Genomic DNA, 21,694 nt, shown 5'->3' on the forward strand with positions numbered 1-21,694 from the left:
TGAGATCTTTCTCTACTTCCAGCTGTAGATACAACCAAATTTTTGTGGTGTACCTGCTGATTGTCCTTTGCTTGGGGGGATTTTTTGCCAGGCCCATCACCAAGAATTGCTGTCTCAGCAGCAAAATTTCATCCTGGCCACCCAGTCTGCTCAGGCCTTCCTGGATCAGCATGGCCACAACCTCACCCCCGAAGAACGCCAGGTGCTAGAGGACAAGCTCGGAGAGCTAAAGGGCCAATATGCCTCTTCCCTGGCCCAGTCGGAGGCGGAGCTGAAGCAGGTGCAGACACTGCGGGACGAGCTGCAGAAGTTTCTGCAGGACCATGAAGAGTTTGAGAACTGGCTAGAACGGTCTGAGAGAGAGCTGGAGAACATGCATCAAGGAGGCAGCTGCCCCGAAGCCCTTCCCTCCCTGCTGAAGCGGCAGGGCAGCTTCTCGGAGGATGTCATTTCCCACAAAGGAGACTTGCGATTTGTGACCATCTCCGGACAGAAAGTTTTAGACACAGAAAACAGCTTTGAGGAAGGCAGAGGGGCATCAGCAACTGGAATGTTAGTGAAGGGCAAACTGAAGGATGCAACAGAAAGATACACTGCTCTGCATTCAAAGGTACCAAGAAGTTCCTGATGGCCTCTGGGGGAACAATCACAGCAGCCCTCACATAACTATGCATGGTTTCTGGGGCTTAGAATAAGAACCTCAGGACACAGTGAGTGAACTGATTTGTGTATTGACCACAGGCAGAATGTGTTTATGAGCTCTGCAAAAATGCAGAATGTGGAGGCCCATGGGCTAATGCCTGGTCCCAGCAGTATCAGGGGTATCATGTCTCGCTCTGGTAGGGAAGGTGGATGGAGGTGCTTGCTTCCTGTATCCTGATCAGCAGATGTGGGCTCGCAGGAGACATAGTACAAGGAAAACTTGAACCACATACACAGTCTTTATTCCTAGGCAGAGCATCTAGGTAAATCCTTACCTTCTTCCCTATCAGAGAATTCCCGTTAGCTCCCAAGATGTATAATCCAGTCAGTTCTTCTAACTTGTATTGTGCATTTTGCCAACATCTCTGACCTCACCAAAAGGAACACTTTTTGTACCTCCTAGTCCCTGCCTTAGCCTGCAACCTGGTGTGCATTTCTTTGGTGGCTTATCATATAACTCACTAAATCTTCACAGGTCTATAATATAGTTGGGGGTGAATAGTATGGATCAAACAGCAGAGGCCCCACTTGTAGAAGATGGTTGCTACTTATCTGTCCATGGAGTCCCCAGAACTACCCTCAATTGTAGTTCTAGTGAGATCCCTTTAACAAAGCCAGGCTTTTCTTTGGACTGTGCCTACCTACAAAGCTGCTGCCTCGAGCCTGCCCTTGCATAAGTCTGCTTTCCCTTTTTTTCTCCCACACAGTGTACACGATTGGGCTCTCACCTGAACATGCTCCTAGGCCGGTATCAGCAGTTCCAGAGCACTGCTGACAGCCTGCAGGCCTGGATGCAGGCTTGTGAAGCCAACGTGGAGAAGCTCCTCTCGGATACTGTTGCCTCTGACCCTGGGATCCTACAACAGCAGCTTGCAACAGCAAAGGTAGGCGGGGACACAGGCTGTTCTAGCACATGGGATGGAGCACCTACCACAAGATAAAGCAAATACTCTCATAGGTTAAAGGCAGTGGTTGGGATGCCTCGGACAAGATCTGGTTCCTAAAACAGTTAATTCTAACATCTGTGGGTATGGATAAACAGTATTATTCTTCATAGCTCCAGCAGCATCATGCTAAGTAGCTCTCGGTTCCTAGAACCAGCTTTGATTACTCAGAGGTTTTACTTTTGGCTTTTTTCATGGACAAGCAGCAGTTGCAGGAAGAATTAGCTGAGCACCAAGTACCTGTAGAAAAGCTCCAAAAAGTAGCCCATGACCTCATGGAAATTGAAGGAGAGCCAGCTCCAGACCGCAAGCATGTACAAGAAACTACAGGTATGAAGCAGCAATAACAAGAGTGCTCCCTTAATTCTTAGTGTGTACCACTGTTCTGTAATACATCACACTATATCGTGCAAGTATCTGTGGTGCCCGCAAGGGGCTGAGGATACAACCGGCAATAGCTCACCCTCGAATGAGCTTTGTCCCTGCACCATTGACCGCCTTTGCAATCTGGTTTCAACTCCTCTCCCCAGGCATTCTGCCTTCTAGCCATGCCCTGCTTCTTTCCTTTCCCAAGTAAACTTGCCATTTCTTCATTACTTGACCCCTGAAGTTTTCCCTATGGTTTAACTGCTAACATGTATTGAGTGCTTAGCATGCGTGATGAAATCTTGCTCAAACTTCTAGCTGTACCTGAGAGGTTTCTTCCTTTGTAAAGTCCTGACTACCACCTCCAACCCCCAAAAGAAATAAAAGATAAGAAATAATTATTCTTCCTTCAGGCTTCTCTAGTACATTACTCTTACCATCAATATAGTACTTACGATTTTATTTTTATGGTTAATTGTGATGTGCCTTTTGCTGCCTATGCTTGCTTTTATGGTCTTAAGTTTGCAGAAGGCAAGGACTCATCTTAATTGTCTTCAGTCCTCAGCATCCAGCACAATTTCTGGCATTTAGCAGTTGCTCAGTAAACAGTGCGTTGTGAATTTGGCTCAAATATAAATTCACTTGAAGCTTATTCTTTCTTTTTGTTGTAATGTCTGTTATTATTGTAATTAACATGTGCAATTTAAATACATTCTTTTTAAAAGCACAACACAAAAATAGTGTCCACACTCTTCTTGTGGCCCTCATTTTCCAGATTCCATACTCAACCATTTTCAGAGCCTCTCCAGTAACCTGGCTGAGCGCTCTGCTCTGCTGCAGAAGGCAATTGCCCAATCTCAGAGTGTCCAGGAAAGCCTGGAGAGCTTGTTGCAGTCCATCAGGGAAGTCGAGCAAAACCTGGAAGAGGAGCAGGTGACATCACTGTCATCGGGAGTCATCCAGGAAGCCCTGGCCACTAACATGGTGAGACCAATGCCCCAAGAGTTAGCATAGAGGATGTATTTGCTGTGTTCCAGAATTTCATCACTTTGAAAAAGTATCAGAAGAATTCATTCCCATGAATCTTCTAATAAGACTTAGCGATGATGATTAATCCACATAAAGATATTTCTACCCAATTTCCAAACCATTGTTAAGCTCGAGGAAAAGCAGTGCTACAGAGTCACTGGTGGAATAGGCTGGAGAACTAAGGGGATGGGTTGTATGGTATCACAGAGGCTCAGTTGCCATCCAACCTTCCTTGAGGAAGGGAGCATGTAATTATGAGAAGTTTATTGGTTTGTGGCTCAGATATCCTAGGATAAGTGAGCCAGGAGCTGACAGACACATTTTTGGTGACAGAAATTGAAGCAAGACATTGCTCGGCAAAAGAGTAGCTTGGAGGCCACCCGTGAGATGGTGACCCGGTTCATGGAGACGGCAGACAGCACCACGGCTGCGGTGCTGCAGGGCAAACTGGCGGAGGTGAGCCAGCGCTTCGAACAACTCTGTCTACAGCAGCAAGAAAAGGAGAGCTCCCTAAAGAAGCTTCTGCCCCAGGCAGAGATATTTGAACATCTCTCTGATAAGCTGCAGCAGTTCATGGAAAACAAAAGCCGGATGCTAGCCTCTGGAAATCAGCCAGATCAAGATATTGCACATTTCTTCCAGCAGATCCAGGTGAGAATATATCTGCCAAATTGGCAGAACAAAGAGAAAAGAAGGGCAAGGAGGGGACCAGCACTCACTGAGCACATAATACGTCAGTTAGTGTACTAGAAACTTGACCTGCGTTATCTTAAAGAATTATCACAACCGCCCTGTAAACTAGATATTGTTTGTCCATTTTTTAAAAACAAAGCCGAGATTTATTTTTCACTCATTCTGCATGTTTAACCCAGATCAGTAGGGCTACTTAGTCCGTCACGGTCATTCAGGGATCCAAGTTCACGGGAACTTCATCCTGCCATATGCCTTCATGACTACCGCTGCAACAGGGAGCAATCAATCAAATCCATTCACATTTCATTAGTTAAGGCAGGTTCTATACCTGGCTTTCAAGGGGGTGGAGAAATGTATTCCTACCATATACGTAGTTGGTGCAGAGTTGGAAATATTTGGTGAGGAGTATCACCTGTCACAGATACAGATACATATGCTGCTGGATTGCTAGGTCATAGCATATGTCTATGCTTAATTTGACCAAGTAGTGGCCACCTTGGCTCCACAGTGGCTGTACTTGCCCACGTTGCCACCTGTAGCACTTTAGCATTCCAGTATCCCCACATTGCTGCCTTGGGTTTATCCAGCTTTTTTCCATGTTAAAGTAGGGTCTCTGGGTTTTGTTTCGTTTCCTGTCCTTTTTGGGTTTTGTTTTGAATAATTGCAAACTTACAGAAAAGTAGAAGGAATGCACAATAAACACCAGCATACTTTTTACCTACATCCTCCTCCCTCCAACAAGATTTCACCATTTTGCATTCCCACCAGCAGTGCATGCAGAATATGTTGTCAGCATTGGAATTTGTGTTAATCTCATTGAGAAAAATGAAGTTTCGATGTGGTTTTAATTTTTATTTCTTCTCTGATGAAGTTAAGTGTATTTTTATACATTTAAGGGCTTTTATTTGTAAACTATTGGTTCATGGCCTTTACTGTTTTCTGTCAGGAGTTTGATTTTTGTTTTGGGGGTTTTTTTCTTCTTTCAACTTATAAAAGTTCTGTATTAGGGAGATTAATTCTTTTTATGTGATCTGTTGAAAATCTTTTTTCACAGTTTGTCCTTTGTCTTTTGCTTATATAGTGTTTTTGGCCATGTAAGGGGTTTTTAAATTTTTACACAGTAAACTTTATCACTTTTTACTGAACATGTATTTTTGGTCATAATTTGAAAGCCTTTTGCCACACACAGGTGAAGGAATTCACCCATGAATTCACTTCCAGAACTTGTATGGTTTCTTTTATTCTTTTATATTTGAATCTTTTCACATTTTAAGTTTATTCTAAGATACAGTGCATAGTATGAATCCAAGTTGATCTATCTAGTTGTTCCCAATACCATTTCTCTGAAAAGTCCCATCTTTTCCTCAGTGATTTGAGAACTCATCTTTATCATATATAGTTTATCCGTATAGGCTCAAGTCTATTTCTGGGTTTTCTGTTCTTCTTTGCTGGTCTGTCTGTTCACAAACCATAGCGTACTGTTTTTTATTCTCAGGCTTTATGGTATGTTTTAGTATCTAGTAGGGCTAGTCTCTCCTTTCTTGCTTTCCTTCAGCATTTTTCATATCTATAATTGTATGTTTATTTTTCCATGTGAACTTTAGAATCAACTTTATTAGTCATAGGGGGAAAAGTTAGTAGTTTTATTTGGGTCATATTAAATTTATTCATGCATGCATATATGCACACATATACATACACACATATCTTTATGGATATCTTTCCATTTATTGAGGTATGCTTTTGTGTCTATCAGAAATATTTTAAGGTTTTATTCATAAAGCTTGCTATTTTATTGGATTACGTCATTGTTTGATTAATTGTATTGATTCTCTTGGGGTTTTTTTTTAAATTTGTTTTTTAATGTTCTTATTTATTTTTGAGACAGAGACAGAGCATGAGCAGGGGAGGGGCAGAGAGAGAGAGGGAGACACAGAATCCAAAGCAGGCTCCAGGCTCTGAGCTGTCAGCACAGAGCCCGATGTGGGGCTCGAACTCACACACTGTGAGATCATGACCTGAGCTGGAGTCGGATGCCCAACCGACTGAGCCACCCGGGTGCCCCGTTTCTCTTGTGGTTTTACAAATACATTTCATATAATCTGCAAATATAGTTTTACCTCTTCTTTTCAGATTTTTATGCCACAGGTTGTTTTCTCTTACCTTAATCACATTGGCTAATATCTTCACTACAGAGTTAAATAATAGTTGAGAGAGTATGTTTGTCCTGTTTTACAGAAGAGAGAAGCTATGGAAGCTCAGAGAAATTTAATAGCTTAAGATCACAAGCCATGATTGATTTTCAGAAGTCTTTTTGACTCCAAAAACCTCCATTCTTTTCACTTTGCCATGCTGCCTCCCAAATCTTTGAACATTTATTTAAAGGAGACAAGACTCCTTTTAAATTCCTAGCCATTCTCAGGTGGATTGGAGAAATCCTCCATATTTATTGCTGTAGTTGATCCAGAGAGCCTCTTTTTTTGTTCTTTTTCTACAGATTAGAGGGAACTTGCCCCAGATTTAATATAGCTATCTTTTATTTTTTTTTAGAGTATACTTATTTATAATGATGAGAGGATTTACTACATTTCCTTATTTGCTTAACAGGAACTGAATTTGGAAATGGAAGATCAACAGGAGAACCTTGAGACTCTCGAGCACCTGGTCACTGAACTGAGCTCCTGTGGCTTTGCCCTGGACCTCTCCCAACACCAGGACAGGGTACAGAACCTCAAAAAGGACTTTACAGAGTTACAGAAGACAGTTAAAGAAAGGTGAGTTTTCATATATGTTGGTCAATTCGGGGAGCTAATTTTTTCTTGCTGTTGAATGAAATGCTCTTCTTTTCCTCCTTCAGTAGAAAATATGGCATCGGGCACTCTGCTACTGAGTCCTAGGAGTTGGAAAGTGCCTCTTTCAGGCAAAGCTATTCAATCTACTTGGTCCTTAGTGGTTTTCTTTTACTAAATAATGAATTCCTTCTCAGTGATGGGGCTCAGTTCCCCTCTGTACAATCAAAGGCCCAGGTCACCTAGACCCAAAAGAACAAATTTGGGACAGCAGGTAGGATTGTGGCAGGATTTGAAGTAAAGACAAAAATTAGAAGAAACTTTCCAGATGTAATTAAGGGTTATATTGGTTCTCTCTCTCTCTCTCTCTCTCTTTCTCTCTGTGCTTGTTTTGACGACATTTAAGTTGCTGTTTTGGAGGAGTGTCTGGATTCTTCTTTTAAGGCAAACATGGGAATATATGACAAGGGTAGCTGATTTCAGATTATCTGCTGACTGTTGAAAAGCCATGATTCCATTAGAAAACCTCATGTCGGTTTAGGAGGTTGATAAGACTTCTCTTGGTTTAGCCATATATATAACCTTGATTAGGCAGGTGACTGCCTTGGGAAAGTGACCAGAGAAAAGCAGTTGCTCAAAACAGTACTGTAAGCAGCAGGTTATTTAGTGGAGAGGAGGGGGATAAAGGCCAGGAAGGCTGGTTTTTCCTATGCTCAGGGCCATTTAGCTGTATGAAGAACCAGGATCTCTGACTTAAAGTCTGCCAGATGTGGCCACTTCCAGAAGTTAATTTCGAAATTGAATTATCCTTTCTCCTTGGTTTATTTTATTCATTTGTGTGCGCAAGCTGACTTCTCTGAGCCTCAGTTTCGGCATCTTCCTTGCTAAGGGGATTAGCATTTGAATTAGGCTTTGAAAGAGTCAACTACCTAAAAAGTGGCAGAGCTGGCCTTGACATCCAAAGCCTACATTCTTTCCATTGTATCATAGCACCTAAATAGCACGCTCCTTTCAGTTTCTCTGGCTTTCACTTTAGCCTGGGGTAAGATTGAGGACTCCTCTCCCCAGAAATGTCCAAACAAGGGCAACAGATTCCTTAGTTTGATGCTCTCTTACATTGTATGTGGTGGTTTAGCCAAAGCTGCTGTGAAAAAGATTATGGGAAGGAAAGGCCCTGTAAGGAAAAGCTGCCTTGAGTCCCAGAATGAGTATAGTTTTAGTTCAAGTTGACTTCTTTACAAAGCTTAGTCTGTCAAGTAACAAAATGTCTTCATTGACAGAGAGGAAGATGCATCATCTTGTCAGGAGCAATTGGATGAATTTCGGAAGCTGGTTAGGACCTTCCAGAAATGGCTGAAGGAAACAGAAGGGAATATTCCACCTACAGAAACTTTCATGAGTACTAAAGAGCTGGAAAAGCAGATCGAACACCTGAAGGTAGGTGAACAAAAGGAGCTCCAGGAACCAGACTAGACAGCGGTTTGGAAGCTTGTGTGGACTGATCTCCCCCTGTGGTAGGGAAGTGGTGTGACAAGTCCAAGTTATCCATCTACATCATCAGAATAGAAATCCCCCCATTTTCTTCATGTGATTCCCACCTACCCCTACCCCAGCACTGAGCACCAAAACATCTCCAATTTAAAAACCAAAACCAGGGTGTCTGGGTGGCTCAGTGGGATGAGCGTCCCAATTCTTGATTTCGGCTCAGGTCATGATCCCAGGATCATGGAATCGAGCCCTGGGTCAAGCTCTGTGCTAAGCATGGAGCCTGCTTAAGATTCTCTCTCTCTGCCCCTCTCCCTAGCGCACATGCTCCCAACTCTCTCTCTCTAAATACATACATGCATATATGTACGTCCACACCAAAACCACAAAAGTAACCTATGGGGAATAACATCTATAAAGTTTCAACTGTTTCTCAGAGGCCTCTCATGCTGTGTCAAAAAAACAGCTTGTCAAAGTTTGGCAGTTGTCAAAGTGCAGTCCTGGAGAAACTTACACTCTCACTGTGTGTTTGAGAATTGTTATATGTGAGCCAGTGACTAGATATATGGCCAGCAAGTTGAGGAAAGAAGAACTAGCTCCACAACTAAACAAAGGAAAGTTAGAATCAGATGGTTGGAAGGTACCTTCCAGAGTAGGATTAACCTTTCTCCAATCCCCTGCAGAATCCCTTCTTTGATTTAGTCATTCGGCCTCTGCTTGCACCTCTAATACATCTCTTCTTTTTGTTGACACCAAGCCAGTCTGCCTCCAACTAGTTCTCATGCATTCTCTTCCTTTTCTTAGTAAAGCAAGATTTGTCTTAGGCCAGATGACAGGGAAGAGTTTAGTTGCTTTCACAGAGAGAGCCAGGAACATTGCTATAGGGAATCCCCCAGGGCAGAGGCTTCCTGATTTCTTGGTCCACAGTGCCCTTAGTGTTTCAAGAAATTTTTCACAGTACCTCAAGGCCAAAAAAAGAAACAGGAAAGGAAAAAAACCTAAAAAACCTCAACTTCCTACGTGGTTAGATCAAAATCATGTAATAGTAGTTGTTCACATGGTGCCCAACAGATGTCACTGTGTTGCCCTCAAACATTTAAAATATCTTGTGAGTAGATGCATCGTTTGGGAACTGAGGCTCTTTGGAATCAAGAGTGATTAATAAAAGAATTGACAGCTGTGAATTGATAAGGCTCAGTTAGGCAGCATGAGCTTGCTAGATGTTCATGGCTCTGTCTTCCTCTGCTGCTCAGCAGCTTAAGGCCAAAAGCAAACTAAGTAGGGGCACCTGGGTGGCTCTGTTGGCTAAGCGTCAGACTTCAGTTCATGAGTTTGAGCCCTGCTTTGGGCTCTCTGCTGTCAGCATAGAGCCCAATTTGGATCCTCTGTCTTCCTCTCTCTCTGCCCTTCCCCTACTGTCTCTCTCAAAAATAAATATAAACATTAAAAAAAAATTTTTTTTTAAGGTAAACTAAGTAGATTGTCAGGGAACTTCAGTTGTGGAGGAAAGGATTCAAAGCTGGGATGGTGTCCCTGCTTTGGAAGAAGTAAAATTCTGCTTCTGTGGCAGGCAATCCACCTCCAGAGACAACATGACCTGGTTAGAGTAGATGCCATTGTTTCCTAATTGTTTTCCCTGTTAGAGCTCTGACTGCAACCCCAATATAAAGTTCCCTTGAAAATGCAAAGTGTAGCCTATGATTCTAGGTATTGCTGTACATCTCCATATGGAGCTCCTCATTTTACCCTCCAATTGCCATTTCCTTTTTATTCTTTACATGCATCCTGTTCCCTTTTTATACCTTTTGTCTTAACTCAAAGCTTTCCTCCTTCTATGCAGAATTAAGTGTGTCTCCTCTTGTGCTCTCAGACTTTACTGTCTATATTTCTGTAATAGCATTTATTCCATTATGGTGCAATTGATTATCTGAGCTCTTGGTTATAGGAACTGTGTCATAATCGTATTTTGTATCCCCAGTGTTAGGCATAATGCCTGGCCTACAGTAAATGTTCAATAAATATTGGATGGATGGATGGATGGATGGATGGATGGATGAAAAGATCCTGAATATTCCAGGATATCATTCTCCCATATAATGACTGGCTAAACCGATCTTGAAGTGGCTGAATACATGAGGATGGTCACTCAATGTTATCAAAACTTTAAGGAATATATTTAGAAGAATGGGTGTCCCAAAGCCCCCAGATGTTACATTTAGCTGTCTGTTCTTTTAACAGGATCTTCTAGATGACTGGGCAAGTAAGGGAGGTTTGGTGGAGGAAATCAATTGCAAAGGCACTTCTTTAGAAAATCTCATCATGGAGATCACAGCACCCGATTCCCAGGCCAAGACAGGTGAGTGCAGGTTCTTAAAAATGTAGTGAATAAACATCATTCTTTGCTTTGGCCTTTGGTTATGACCCCTTATTTAATAAAACTCAGAATCAAGGTTGAGTATGAGAACAAAGGGGAGTGTTCCACAAAGCAGTCTTCCCCTTCAACCTGATCTGTTTTCCATTTGCTATCTATCATTGCTCCATTTTGCAGATTTCCTTCCTATGGTGGGAAAAACTAAAGGGACTAGTTAGCCTAAATGAACAGAGAAGGGTTAAAATAAGATTTCCATTTTGACGAATTTTCTCTCTTTTAAACATGTGAATGGACGGTTGTGCATCATCTTTACATTGGAGTCAGTCCTGGAGGGTATTAGCTTGATCTCTTGAGAGAGACACAGCATTTAGGGGTCAGTGTTGGCATACCGAGGACTGCCACACTTCTTGGAAGTGGACACAAAGATTATGCCCAGATGTATGAATAATCTCTGGCTGCAAATTAAGTCTTTCAAACAAAATCTGTATGAGCTCACAATCACTTTCTGGTTGTTAATTGGGATCTCATAGGTTTTATTACCAAACTGTGTTAGTGCACCTCTATAGTCACTGACATAGTAAGAGAAAAGTTTATTTTTACCTCTTGAGAATGGCTACTTTTCTTTTGGAGTGTAAAGATCTCTTGGAACTACCCAGAAATGACACCATTTCAGGGAATTTGTGCTTCTTGTATTCCAACACATAAAACCTCTAAGTCAGCAACTTATTAGTGTGTGACTATATCAGGAGTCAGCAAGCTTTTTCTTAAAGGACCATATAGTAAATACTTCAGGCTTGTGAGGCATATGGTCTCTGTCACGCTACACATCTCTGCCATTGTAGCACAAAATTAGTCATAGACAATATATAAATAAGTGGGTGTGGCTGTGTTCAAATAAAACTTTATATACAGAAATAGGCAGAGGGCCAGATTTGGCCAGTATAGTTTTTTCACTTCTGGACTAGACCAGTGGTTGTTCAAATTTTTTATAGCCCTAGAGTCTGTTTAAGAATAATCTCAAATCGGGGGCGCCTGGGTGGCTCAGTCGGTTAAGCAGCTGACTTCGGCTCAGGTCATGATCCGCGGTCCGTGAGTTCAAGCCCCGCGTCAGGCTCTGTGCTGACAGCTCAGAGCCTGGAGCCTGTTTCAGATTCTGTATCTCCCTCTCTGTCTGACCCTCCCCTGTTCATGCTTTGTCTCTCTCTGTCTCAAAAATAAATAAACGTTAAAAAAAAAAAAGAATAATCTCAAATCGAACTCTACTACATAAAACAATACAAATGGTATTTTATTGGCATAAATTTCCCTTATAAGTGAATTTATATCATTTATCTATTATGCAATCCATCGGTGAGGATACTGAGACTATCTTAGGGAATATAAAAATTTGGAAAAGGATTTCTGGATGACAGCTTTGTTATCTGATTTATTTCTCAATTTTGTTTGCTTGTATCATAGCCAGAAAATGCAAGTCACACAGATAAGTAGTTGTAAATGATAACAAATGTTTTAAAAAGCTCACTTTACAGTTTCAGAACACTCATCAATTAAGCTGAACTAGAAGCTTGAAAGTGATGTAATAAATTCTTGTTTCAAAGCTAAATCACCAAGAATTTTAATGAGGACTCACATTCTTTTCTTAAACCTAGAAAGTACCTAAAACTGGCATTGAGGACAAAAATTTGCCTGTAACCTGACATCACCATGATCTGAAGTGTTAAGAATTCTGTTAACAGGATTCCACCCTAATGAAAGCCTGATCTGAACAGATGCATCACAGCCTTCTTTATCATTTTCTTTAATGTAGCACTCATGTGCCATAAATGTTTTTCTTTGTATGAGGGAACATGTGTAGGTTTGACTATTGTAATGTCCTGGCAAAGAGCTACAGCTTTTCCGATCAGTGACGCTCAAAAAAGAAGTATAAATGTATGCAGAGAGGTACAGGAGCTACTTTATTCTCTGCCAAGAACAGCATAAATTGGTTAAGATGTGCTATTCAACATAATTGAACATGCGTGTTTTATTGCCATTTCTAAGTGGTTAGAAATATATTCTGAATATTACACTTAAAACCAAACATTTACAGAGTCCCTAAAGCACCTCCTTGGGTGCTTTGAAAATCACTAGCCTGAGTGTTTTCACAGTTCTCTTCTATCTCTGAGAAGTCCTGAATATTCCAGTTCCTGACATTTGTGTAGCTCTTTTTGTTTTATAAAGTGCTTTCATATACAGTACCTCATTACCTCTCTCTGGTAACTCCATGAGAGCTAACAGGATAGCTAGTATTACCTTCATATCCTGGAGAAGATACTGAGGTCTGTCCATAGACTAAGGCTCACATACCAAGTTGGTGACAGTCTTGGCTTTAATTACTAGTCCAGTTTCTTTTTTGGCCATCACCATGCTGCAATGGAATATGATCTTTCTGTTTGATCCATTTTTTTTCTCAGTGAAAATACAATCATGTTAACATTTAAAAGTTTTATAATTAACTATTTTTAATGTAACCTTACGTATAACTTTTTCTAGTGAAATCAGTGCATGAGTTTTATTCTGACCTTTTAATGTAACACTGTATCATGAATATTCTTCACATTTCTGTATAATCTTTATAATCACATGATCTGTTATTTATTTAACTTGGGACACTCCTGAAGTACCAGGAATCAACTTGGGGAGAACATAGGTGAAATTGTGGTAATTAGAAACAGAACCAAAGGCAGAATTTATGGGAATGCTTATGAGCTAGATTTATTGGCACTTAGAATTTCCACTTTCTGGTAGGGAAGGGGAGCAGAAAGTCATGAAAGAAAAGACAGAATCTTCCTTTTGAAGCAACATGAGAAGGCTTCATTTTAATATCTTTATTAAAAGAATGCTGCTTTTTATGTCCTCAATTGCACTTACTGTTCATTTTTGTTATGTTGGAGGATATTGATGTTAAAGTTGAGCCTTTTGGCTTTATTATAAATCCTCATTGCAGAGTATGGCAGACAGTACAGCTATTCTAAAGACTTCATCATTTTACCAGTACTTGCTTCGCAAAGTTATAGCAGGGTCCAGAGAATACTAGTTGGAGATTGAGGAAGGGAATTTGGGTTTCCTTTAGAAGGGATTAGAAGCCTTCTATCTTCTGCCTACTGCTCAGAAGCCGAAACATCAGAGTTGTTGCCTGGCAGCTAAAATGATTTGTCTCTTTCCATGAGTATGTTGTCTTGTGCTGTGTTAACCTCCTGGTTCCTGAGCTCAAAGTGAGTGCCAGAGAACAAATTCAGTGCCTGTATGTATTCCTAACACAAGTTTGTCTTGCCCTGTTTGTCTCCCTGTCCTTCTGCTCAGGTTCCATACTGCCCTCTGTAGGAAGCTCTGTAGGCAGTGTAAACGGATACCACACCTGCAAAGGTGAGAATGCCTCTTTGTTGGATGTGTTAGGACAGAGTTCGCATTGGCATCTGTGTATGTTTCCGTATGTGTGAAAGAACTGCTGCCAGGATGGGTATGAGGGTTAAAAAAAAATCTGGGGAGAAGCCACTGTGATCCTTCTTTGCTGGATTGCTAAAGGCTAAACAGGTTGGCAGCCAATGAAATAAAGGTACTAGGAAATAAATTGCACCACTAGATAAGAGCAAGAAGGAAAAGACCTGGAAGAAAAACATATGCGAATCTTTGAGTCCTAAAGAAGTCACACTAAAGATGGTCTAGTCTAGCATTCAACCTTCTGGCCCCATGACTTCTCTGTAGTTTGGAGAAGAGGGAGCAGAAGAATGCCCCAGATCCTTTACTGCCTTCACTTCTGCAGTTCCCAAGTGTATTTAGCATTTCATTTCTATATCTGAGTACCTAATGTCAAAATCTGAAAGCAGATTAATGAAACATTTTTTGCTTTGTATATGTAAGCAAGAAATTTTATGTAATTTAGCAGGAACAGAATCTCTAGTTCACTAGAAGGAGTAGGAGAGACGCTTGATCCTGATGAGTAATTTAGCATGAGGAGTTCAGGAGGATGCTTGGAGAGCTATCCCAATCTGATTTCTGTTTCTATGATGCTAGATCTGACGGAGATCCAGTGTGACATGTCAGATGTAAACTTAAAATATGAGAAACTGGGTGGAGTGCTTCGGGAACACCAAGAAAGCCTTCAAGCTGTCCTCAGCAGAATGCAGGAAGTTCAGAAGGAGGCAGGCTCAGTGCTGCAGTGGCTGGAATCAAAAGAGGAAGTCCTGAAAGCCATGGATGCCTCTTCATCTCCAACCAAGCCGGAAACAGTGAGAGCCCAAGCTGAATCTAACAAGGTACTATGTTTACATTAGCTGTATCCCAAACACTAAGAGGAAGGAGCTGTTGTACCAATGGTCCTGCCTGAGCCTGGGACCTGAAAGTGAGACATGCCCACCCACCCAGGCCATGAGGAGCCCTTTTAGATGATTAATATGCCTAAACTCTACTAGAGAACTTTCTTACCTATGAAGTTAGAAATTACTATAAATAAGATTCAGAAACAAAACCAGACCTGTTTACAGAAAGAGAATATCCCTCCTCAGAAGCATCAGCTCACTGAGAATGGGATCTGGTTTTCCATATGATGCTGTAAGCCAAACCATTCTCATCAAAGCCCCTTTCCAACTCCTGGGGGGATTTAAATATAGGTGTAATTATAGTTCATTCTTAAGGTAGACATGTAGAACTAGGAAAAATACCAGAAGAAATAAGACCATATGGAAAATCGTATAAAAATTTTTTTTTTGCCAAAATGTTTTATATTCTAATTGGGCATATCATGCCATCTCCTCCAACTACATAAATGTCCTTGACGTCTTTGTTGTCATCATCATCATCATATCTGACGGTTTTTGTGTATGGGGATTAATAATACCCTTTTACTGAGTTCTACCAATGTGTTGTACATAAAAATCCTGCCACTTAGATTTTCATTTTAAAGTAAAAATTGAAGCAGAAATGTTAGGTATCTTGAAATCACAAAACAAGTCACTGATGGCATCAGAAGTAGAGCCAATAATTGCAACCCAGTCTTCCAGTCCTTTCCTGCACACACACAGATTTCTTTCCTATCCAGAAATCTCATGGCATCCCTGCTGTTCTCTCTTCTAGGCCTTCCTAGCTGAATTGGAACAGAATTCTCCAAAAATCCAAAAAGTAAAGGAAGCCCTGGCTGGGTTGCTGATGACATATCCTAACTCACAAGAAGCAGAAAACTGGAAGGAAATGCAAGAGGAACTCAGTAAGTTATCACAGGGGGATTGAAGATTCACTAAATTGCTTATCTTCAAAGCAGATATAGAATTTCAGCACATCCTATAAAGCAGGACTTATTTTTAATTTTCAGAAGCAAGCAAGAGGCCCAAATGGGGTTAGAGATTGAGTCTGATTAAGGAAAGGATCTAGAGATTCCACTCGAAGTGTCAGATATTTGGCTTTCTTGGGCAAGTCAATCTGACAATCTTGTGATAAAGAGAGCATTGGTGGTAAAAATGAAAAAATGGGAAATAATCTACTCACGGGAAGGATTAGGTGAATTATGCCACATTCATAGTATTAAACTGTAAACGATGGTAGTAATTATTTATTGACATAGAAAAAACATGGGCATAAAAGAAGTTTATTATATAGTAAGAGTTAAAAAACAGGCTATAAAATAATCTATGTGTTGTGTAAGATATACGTGCATTTGTGTCTGTGTGTGTATATGTAGTTCTGTGCAGTTTTATCCCATGTGTAACAGTTTCATATAGCCGCCACCACAATCAAGTACAGAACTGCGTTACTTTAGTTAAAATTAAATGAATGTTATTTTTAACTTAAAAAACTTTAATGCTGCAGGGGTCATTTCCTGTAGTTGGTTAGGAACATAACTTAGGGATCAGGCCAGTGGCTGGTGAGTGTAAAGGAACACATTCTCTCATTTCCTCTCTACAGATTCCCGATGGGAAAGGGCCACTGAAGTGACCGTGGCCCGGCAAAGGCAGCTGGAGGAATCTGCAAATCATCTGGCCAGCTTCCAGGCTGCAGAATCCCAGCTCCGGCCCTGGCTGATGGAGAAGGAACTGATGATGGGGGTGCTGGGCCCCCTGTCTATTGACCCCAACATGCTGACTGCACAAAAGCAGCAGGTCCAGGTGAGCCACAAAGCTTACTGCTTTAAGCAAAGAAATGGGAGTCATGCGAATCTGGATTTGAATGCTGTTGTCAGCAAGTAGATTTCAAATGACCCTGGACTAGTCACTTAACCTTCCAGTGTCTCAGTTTCCTTGGTTTAAATGAGATGTTTGGGGTTTTTTTGTTTTTTTTTTATAGACATATAAATATATATTTAATATTTAATAATCAAAGGTCACAAAGATTTACTAGCATAGTTTATTCTAAGGGTTTTTTTTTTATGAAATTTATTGTCAAATTGGTTTCCATACAACACCTAGTGCTCATCCCAAAAAATGTCCTCTTCAGTACCCATCACCCACCTTCTCCTCCCTCCCACCCCCCATCAACCCTCAGTTTGTTCTCAGTTTTTAAGAGTCTCTTATGCTTTGGCTCTCTCCCACTCTAACCTCTTTTTTTTTCTTCCCCTCCCCCATGGGTTTCTGTTAAGTTTCTCAGGATCCACATAAGAGTGAAAACATATGGTATCTGTCTTTCTCTGTATGGCTTATTTCACTTAGCATCACACTCTCCAGTTCCATCCTCGTTGCTATAAAGGGCCATATTTCATTCTTTATCATTGCCACATAGTACTCCATTTTGTATGTATATAAACCACAATTTCTTTATCCATTCATCAGTTGATGGACATTTAGGCTCTTTCCATAATTTGGCTATTGTTGAGAGTGCTGCTATAAACTAAATGAGATATTTGTAAGGGCTTTATCTCATTGCCTGACAGAGGTGCCTGGGTAGCTCAGTTGGTTAAGTGTCCAACTTCAGCTCAGGTCATGATCTCATGGTTCATGAGTTTGTGCCCTGAGTCTGGCTCTGTGCTGACAGCTCAGAGCCTGGATCCTGCTTCGGATTCTGTGTCTCCCTCTCTCTGTGCCCCACCCCCACTTGTGCTGGGTCTGTCTCTCTCTCTCAAAAATGAATAAACGTTTAAAAATTTTTTTTAATGATGAACAGTCAATAACTGTATTATTAATATCATTAACAGAGGCAGTAAGATGAGTGGATGTGACTACATTGTAGAATCGTATTTTACATTTTTTTTTAGGTGGACACAAAATGAGCAGCAGGCAAAAGTTTATTAGGGTATAAGATTAGAAAGTAAGAATAGTAGGAAAGCTCTCTTGAATGCCCACCGAACCGTATTTTACTTTTAATCCCCAGTGACAATGACCATATTAATGTAATGTCTTCTATCTGCTGGTTTCATTTAAAGATTTTTCTGTTACTCAAACCTCAAGAAAAAAAATTATTTAAGTACCTACCATCATAGAAATTTAGGTTGGCCAAGGGGCACCTGGGTGGCTCAGTTGGTTTAGCGTCTGACTCTCGATTCTGGCTTGGGTCATGATCTCAGGGTTTTTTGGTTCAAGCCCTGCATTGGCTTCTGTGTTGACAATGAGGAGCCTGCTTGGGATTCTGTCTCTCCCTCTCTGTCTGCCCCTCCTCCGTGCGCGCGCTCTCTCTCTCTCTCTCTCTCTCCCTCAAAATAAATAAGTAAACATTTAAAAAAATTGTTTAATAGAAATTTAGATTGACCAAATATGTCATTTCCAATGAAATCATGCTGAGAACATTTCTTCTTCTTCTTCTTCTTCTTCTTCTTCTTCTTCTTCTTCTTCTTCTTCTTCTTCTTCTTCCTCCTCCTCCTCCTCCTCCTCCTCCTCCTCCTCCTCCTCTTCTTCCTCTTCTTCTTCCTCTTCTTCTTCTTCTCCTTCTTCTCCTTCTTCTTCCTGTTCTTTTTCTTCTTCTCCTCCTTCTCCCCCTTCTTTTTTTTGTAAGCACCCAAAAACCTTTTCTTGTTCTACATCCTCTTTCAAATTTGTTCCATTTCTTCTTGCCATCTACCAAGTTCCCTAAATTAAGACCTAAAAGTAGTATTTGAAGGAACCTTTTCTTTTAGCCCCCTATTCCGGTGGTTTTCAGACTATTTGCTATCAACTGTTTACACTCTTAAAAATTATTAAAGACCCCAAAGAGCTTGTGTTTAAATATTGGTATCTATTAATATTTACTGTGTTAAAACACTGAGGAAGCTAAAAATATGTATTTGTTGGGATGCCTGGGTGGCTCAGTCCATTAAGCATCTGATTTTGGCTCAGGTCATGATCTCACAGTTCGTGGGTTTGAGCCCTGCACTGTCAGTGGGGAGCCTGCTTGGGATTCTCTCTCTCTCCTTCTCTCTTTGCCCCTCTCCCCGTGTGCTCGCTCTCTCGCTCTCAAAAATAAATGAATAAACTTAAAAAATAAAATATTTAAAATATAAATGTATTTATTAATTTTTTTAAATGTTGGTAAAACCATAACATTAACATAAGTAACATATATATTTTTTATGAAAAAATAACATTATCCAAACATAATAACTTTAGTAAGAGAGATATCGTTTTATGGCTTTATAAATCTCTTTGATGTCTGGCTTAATAGAACATTCTCATAGATTTTCATATCTGCTTCTGCATTTAAGTTATTGCAATACCAGATGCCATATAGCCTATGGAAAACTCCATTGAACATTCATGAAAGAAAAATTATAAAAGGCAAATAATATCTTACTATTTTTATGAAAATAGTTTTGACCTCGTGGACCCTCTGAAAGGTCCTAGAGACTTCTAAGGACCCCTGGAGCATACTTTGAGAATTACTGTTCTAATCTTTTTCCATTCTAAATGCTACTGCCTTAGGTAGGTTAGATCTCAGGTCTAGACCATTGCAACAGCCTACTAATGGGCTTCTTTGTCTAGTGCATCCTCCACACAGTTACCAAATTATCTCCTTAACTCACACATCTAAATATGTGAAAATGTTTTGCTGGCTCATGGCTGCCTATTGAACAACATCCAAGTACCCACTCAGTGTCGTATATAAGACTTTCCACTATCTGATCCCAGTTTGTCTTGCCAGCCTCATTTCTCACTCCTCCCCCATATATCTAGGTTTTGTGCTGCACCAGGTAACTTCCTTTCCTTGAACATACCATATTCCTACAGCTCTGTGCCTTTGCTAATCCTAGGCCCTCCCCCTGAAATGCCCCTCACCAGTCTGACTCTCTGCTCACTGGGAGAATTCCTTATTTTGTCCTCTGCAAAGCCTTCCTGACTTCCCTCTTCTGCTTTTGTCATCTTCTATCGAATTAATCATCCTTACTTCTTGCTTTCACAGTGCCTTGTTCACATCAGTGTTTATCATTTTTGCTTTTTTTTTTTTTTACATTCTGTTATAGTTCATTGTTTACACATCTGTTATTCCTTAAAGTCCTGTCTTATTTATTTTTGTACAGTGTGAGTGATGAATACTTTCCATAAATTATCTTATTTAATCCTTAAAACAGCCAAGATGAGTACTTCCTATCCTCATCTTATAGATAAGTAAGCTGAAATTTGGAGAACTTCAAAAACTTGCCTAAGGTTATATATACATCTAGTAAGTAAGAGAGTAAGAATTTGAACCCAAGCAGTACAACTCCAGAGCCCATAATCCTAACTCCTTGCTGAATGAAATAAGGGATAGAAAAGAGTAAAAAGACATGCTCCTTGCTTTAAAGAAGCTCATTATCTAATCATGCTATGTTGTAATGTACAGATTGTTTATGCTGTTGGAATTCCAAGAAAGAAACTGGGAAAAACAGAGCTATTGAGAGTTGAAATGGCAAGCCCAGCCAGAGGTATAGGTAGCTGGCTCTGGGACCCCAGGTTTTATCTGGCAAAACTGATGAGTGCCAATCCAGAAAACAAGGCCAACCTTAGTAACTGATGTTGAAACAGAGTATGACAAATAAGGAAAAGAAATAGAATAGGCACAATCAATGACCCTTGCAAAACAAGTTTTTATTAAGCAGTTGTTGTTGTTATAAGTGATACTACATTTTCCTAGCAGCCTGGTCCTTGGAGTTTTCTGGTTTATTTTCCAAAGGAGTTGGCACTACTTGGCACAATCTAAAATCAGTTTTTGTTTTGACACTCTTTTTAGATCTGTCTTTTCTCTCTAAACATCTTGATGTCATTTCTATTACAGTTTATGCTGAAGGAATTTGAAACACGCAGGCAACAGCATGAGCAGCTGAACGAGGCGGCTCAGGGCATTCTAACAGGCCCTGGAGATGTCTCTCCATCCACCAGCCAAGTACAGAAAGAACTCCAGAGCATCAATCAAAAGTGGATTGAACTGACTGGCAAACTCAATTCCCGTTCCAGCCAAATTGACCAAGCTATTATCAAAAGCACCCAGTACCAAGAACTACTCCAGAACTTATCAGAGAAGGTAAAGGCAGTTGGACAGCGACTAAGTAGCCAGTCGGCCATCAGCACCCAGCCTGAGGCCGTGAAGCAGCAACTGGAGGAGACCAGTGAGATTCGATCTGATGTGGAGCAGTTAGACCATGAGATTAAGGAGGCACAGACACTTTGTGATGAGCTCTCAGTACTCATTGGGGAGCAGTACCTCAAGGATGAGCTGAAGAAGCGTTTGGAGACAGTTGCCCTGCCTCTCCAAGGTTTAGAAGACCTTGCAGGTAAGTTAGGGTACAGAACACACTGCTGACATTAGTGGCAAGCCCAAAGATTGACTTTGTAATAGTCCCAAGAATCTAGGGTGACCTGTAAACAGCTTTTGGACTCACACTAGTGTTACCCTATCCCTTTGTCTAGCTCCAGTGAGAAGTGCTATGGTCATCACACATTGGCTGAGCACTAGCAATATGGGAGACTTTATATAGCATAATCCTAGACATAAGAGCACTAATATCAATTTTGTCAGCAGGTAGAGATTCGTGCTCATGGATGTCCTTATAGGTGAAGCCACACACATACTTTAACTAATACTTATTTATACCATGCACATGCATACACACACATATACCATATTACAGAATTAGAACATGTTCTGGACTGCTTATGATGGCCTTGTACCAGAAGAATTTTGTACTCAGTGTGTTGCCTTCCTGTAGAAACATTTATGGCTTTTTATCAGCTTAGAAACAGAAGTTTACTTCTGTTACTCAGGTGACCTTACAAGGTTGGCGTGAGGATTAAATCAGATCTAGTGTGTGAAGGAGACTAGCTCTGTGCTGCTTTTGTGGCAGACCCTCAGTTAACATGTTTCCTTCCCCTAAGAATAGACCATATACTCTCAGCAAACATCTTAAA

At 40.7% G+C, this 21,694-nt stretch overlaps 1 protein-coding gene across 9 annotated transcripts in view; it reads left to right on the forward strand.

Moving 5' to 3' along the window:
- Positions 1-21,694, forward strand: part of MACF1 (microtubule actin crosslinking factor 1) — a 315,228-nt gene that overhangs the window by 212,872 nt on the left and 80,662 nt on the right. For 7 of the 9 annotated variants that reach the window (XM_042996700.1, XM_042996694.1, XM_042996695.1 and 4 more), the window contains 13 exons: positions 92-610; positions 1,410-1,586; positions 1,853-1,976; positions 2,788-2,996; positions 3,375-3,692; positions 6,342-6,508; positions 7,804-7,960; positions 10,247-10,364; positions 13,722-13,784; positions 14,433-14,674; positions 15,492-15,621; positions 16,317-16,516; positions 20,565-21,060. In XM_042996700.1, coding sequence (XP_042852634.1) covers positions 92-610; positions 1,410-1,586; positions 1,853-1,976; positions 2,788-2,996; positions 3,375-3,692; positions 6,342-6,508; positions 7,804-7,960; positions 10,247-10,364; positions 13,722-13,784; positions 14,433-14,674; positions 15,492-15,621; positions 16,317-16,516; positions 20,565-21,060 — 2,920 coding nt within the window. The remainder of the gene's footprint in view (positions 1-91; positions 611-1,409; positions 1,587-1,852; positions 1,977-2,787; positions 2,997-3,374; positions 3,693-6,341; positions 6,509-7,803; positions 7,961-10,246; positions 10,365-13,721; positions 13,785-14,432; positions 14,675-15,491; positions 15,622-16,316; positions 16,517-20,564; positions 21,061-21,694) is intronic. The other 2 variants (XM_042996698.1, XM_015542186.2) reach the window with 1 other exon arrangement.

This window comes from Panthera tigris, chromosome C1 (genome assembly GCF_018350195.1).
Source record: "Panthera tigris isolate Pti1 chromosome C1, P.tigris_Pti1_mat1.1, whole genome shotgun sequence".
Lineage (NCBI taxonomy): Eukaryota > Metazoa > Chordata > Mammalia > Carnivora > Felidae > Panthera > Panthera tigris.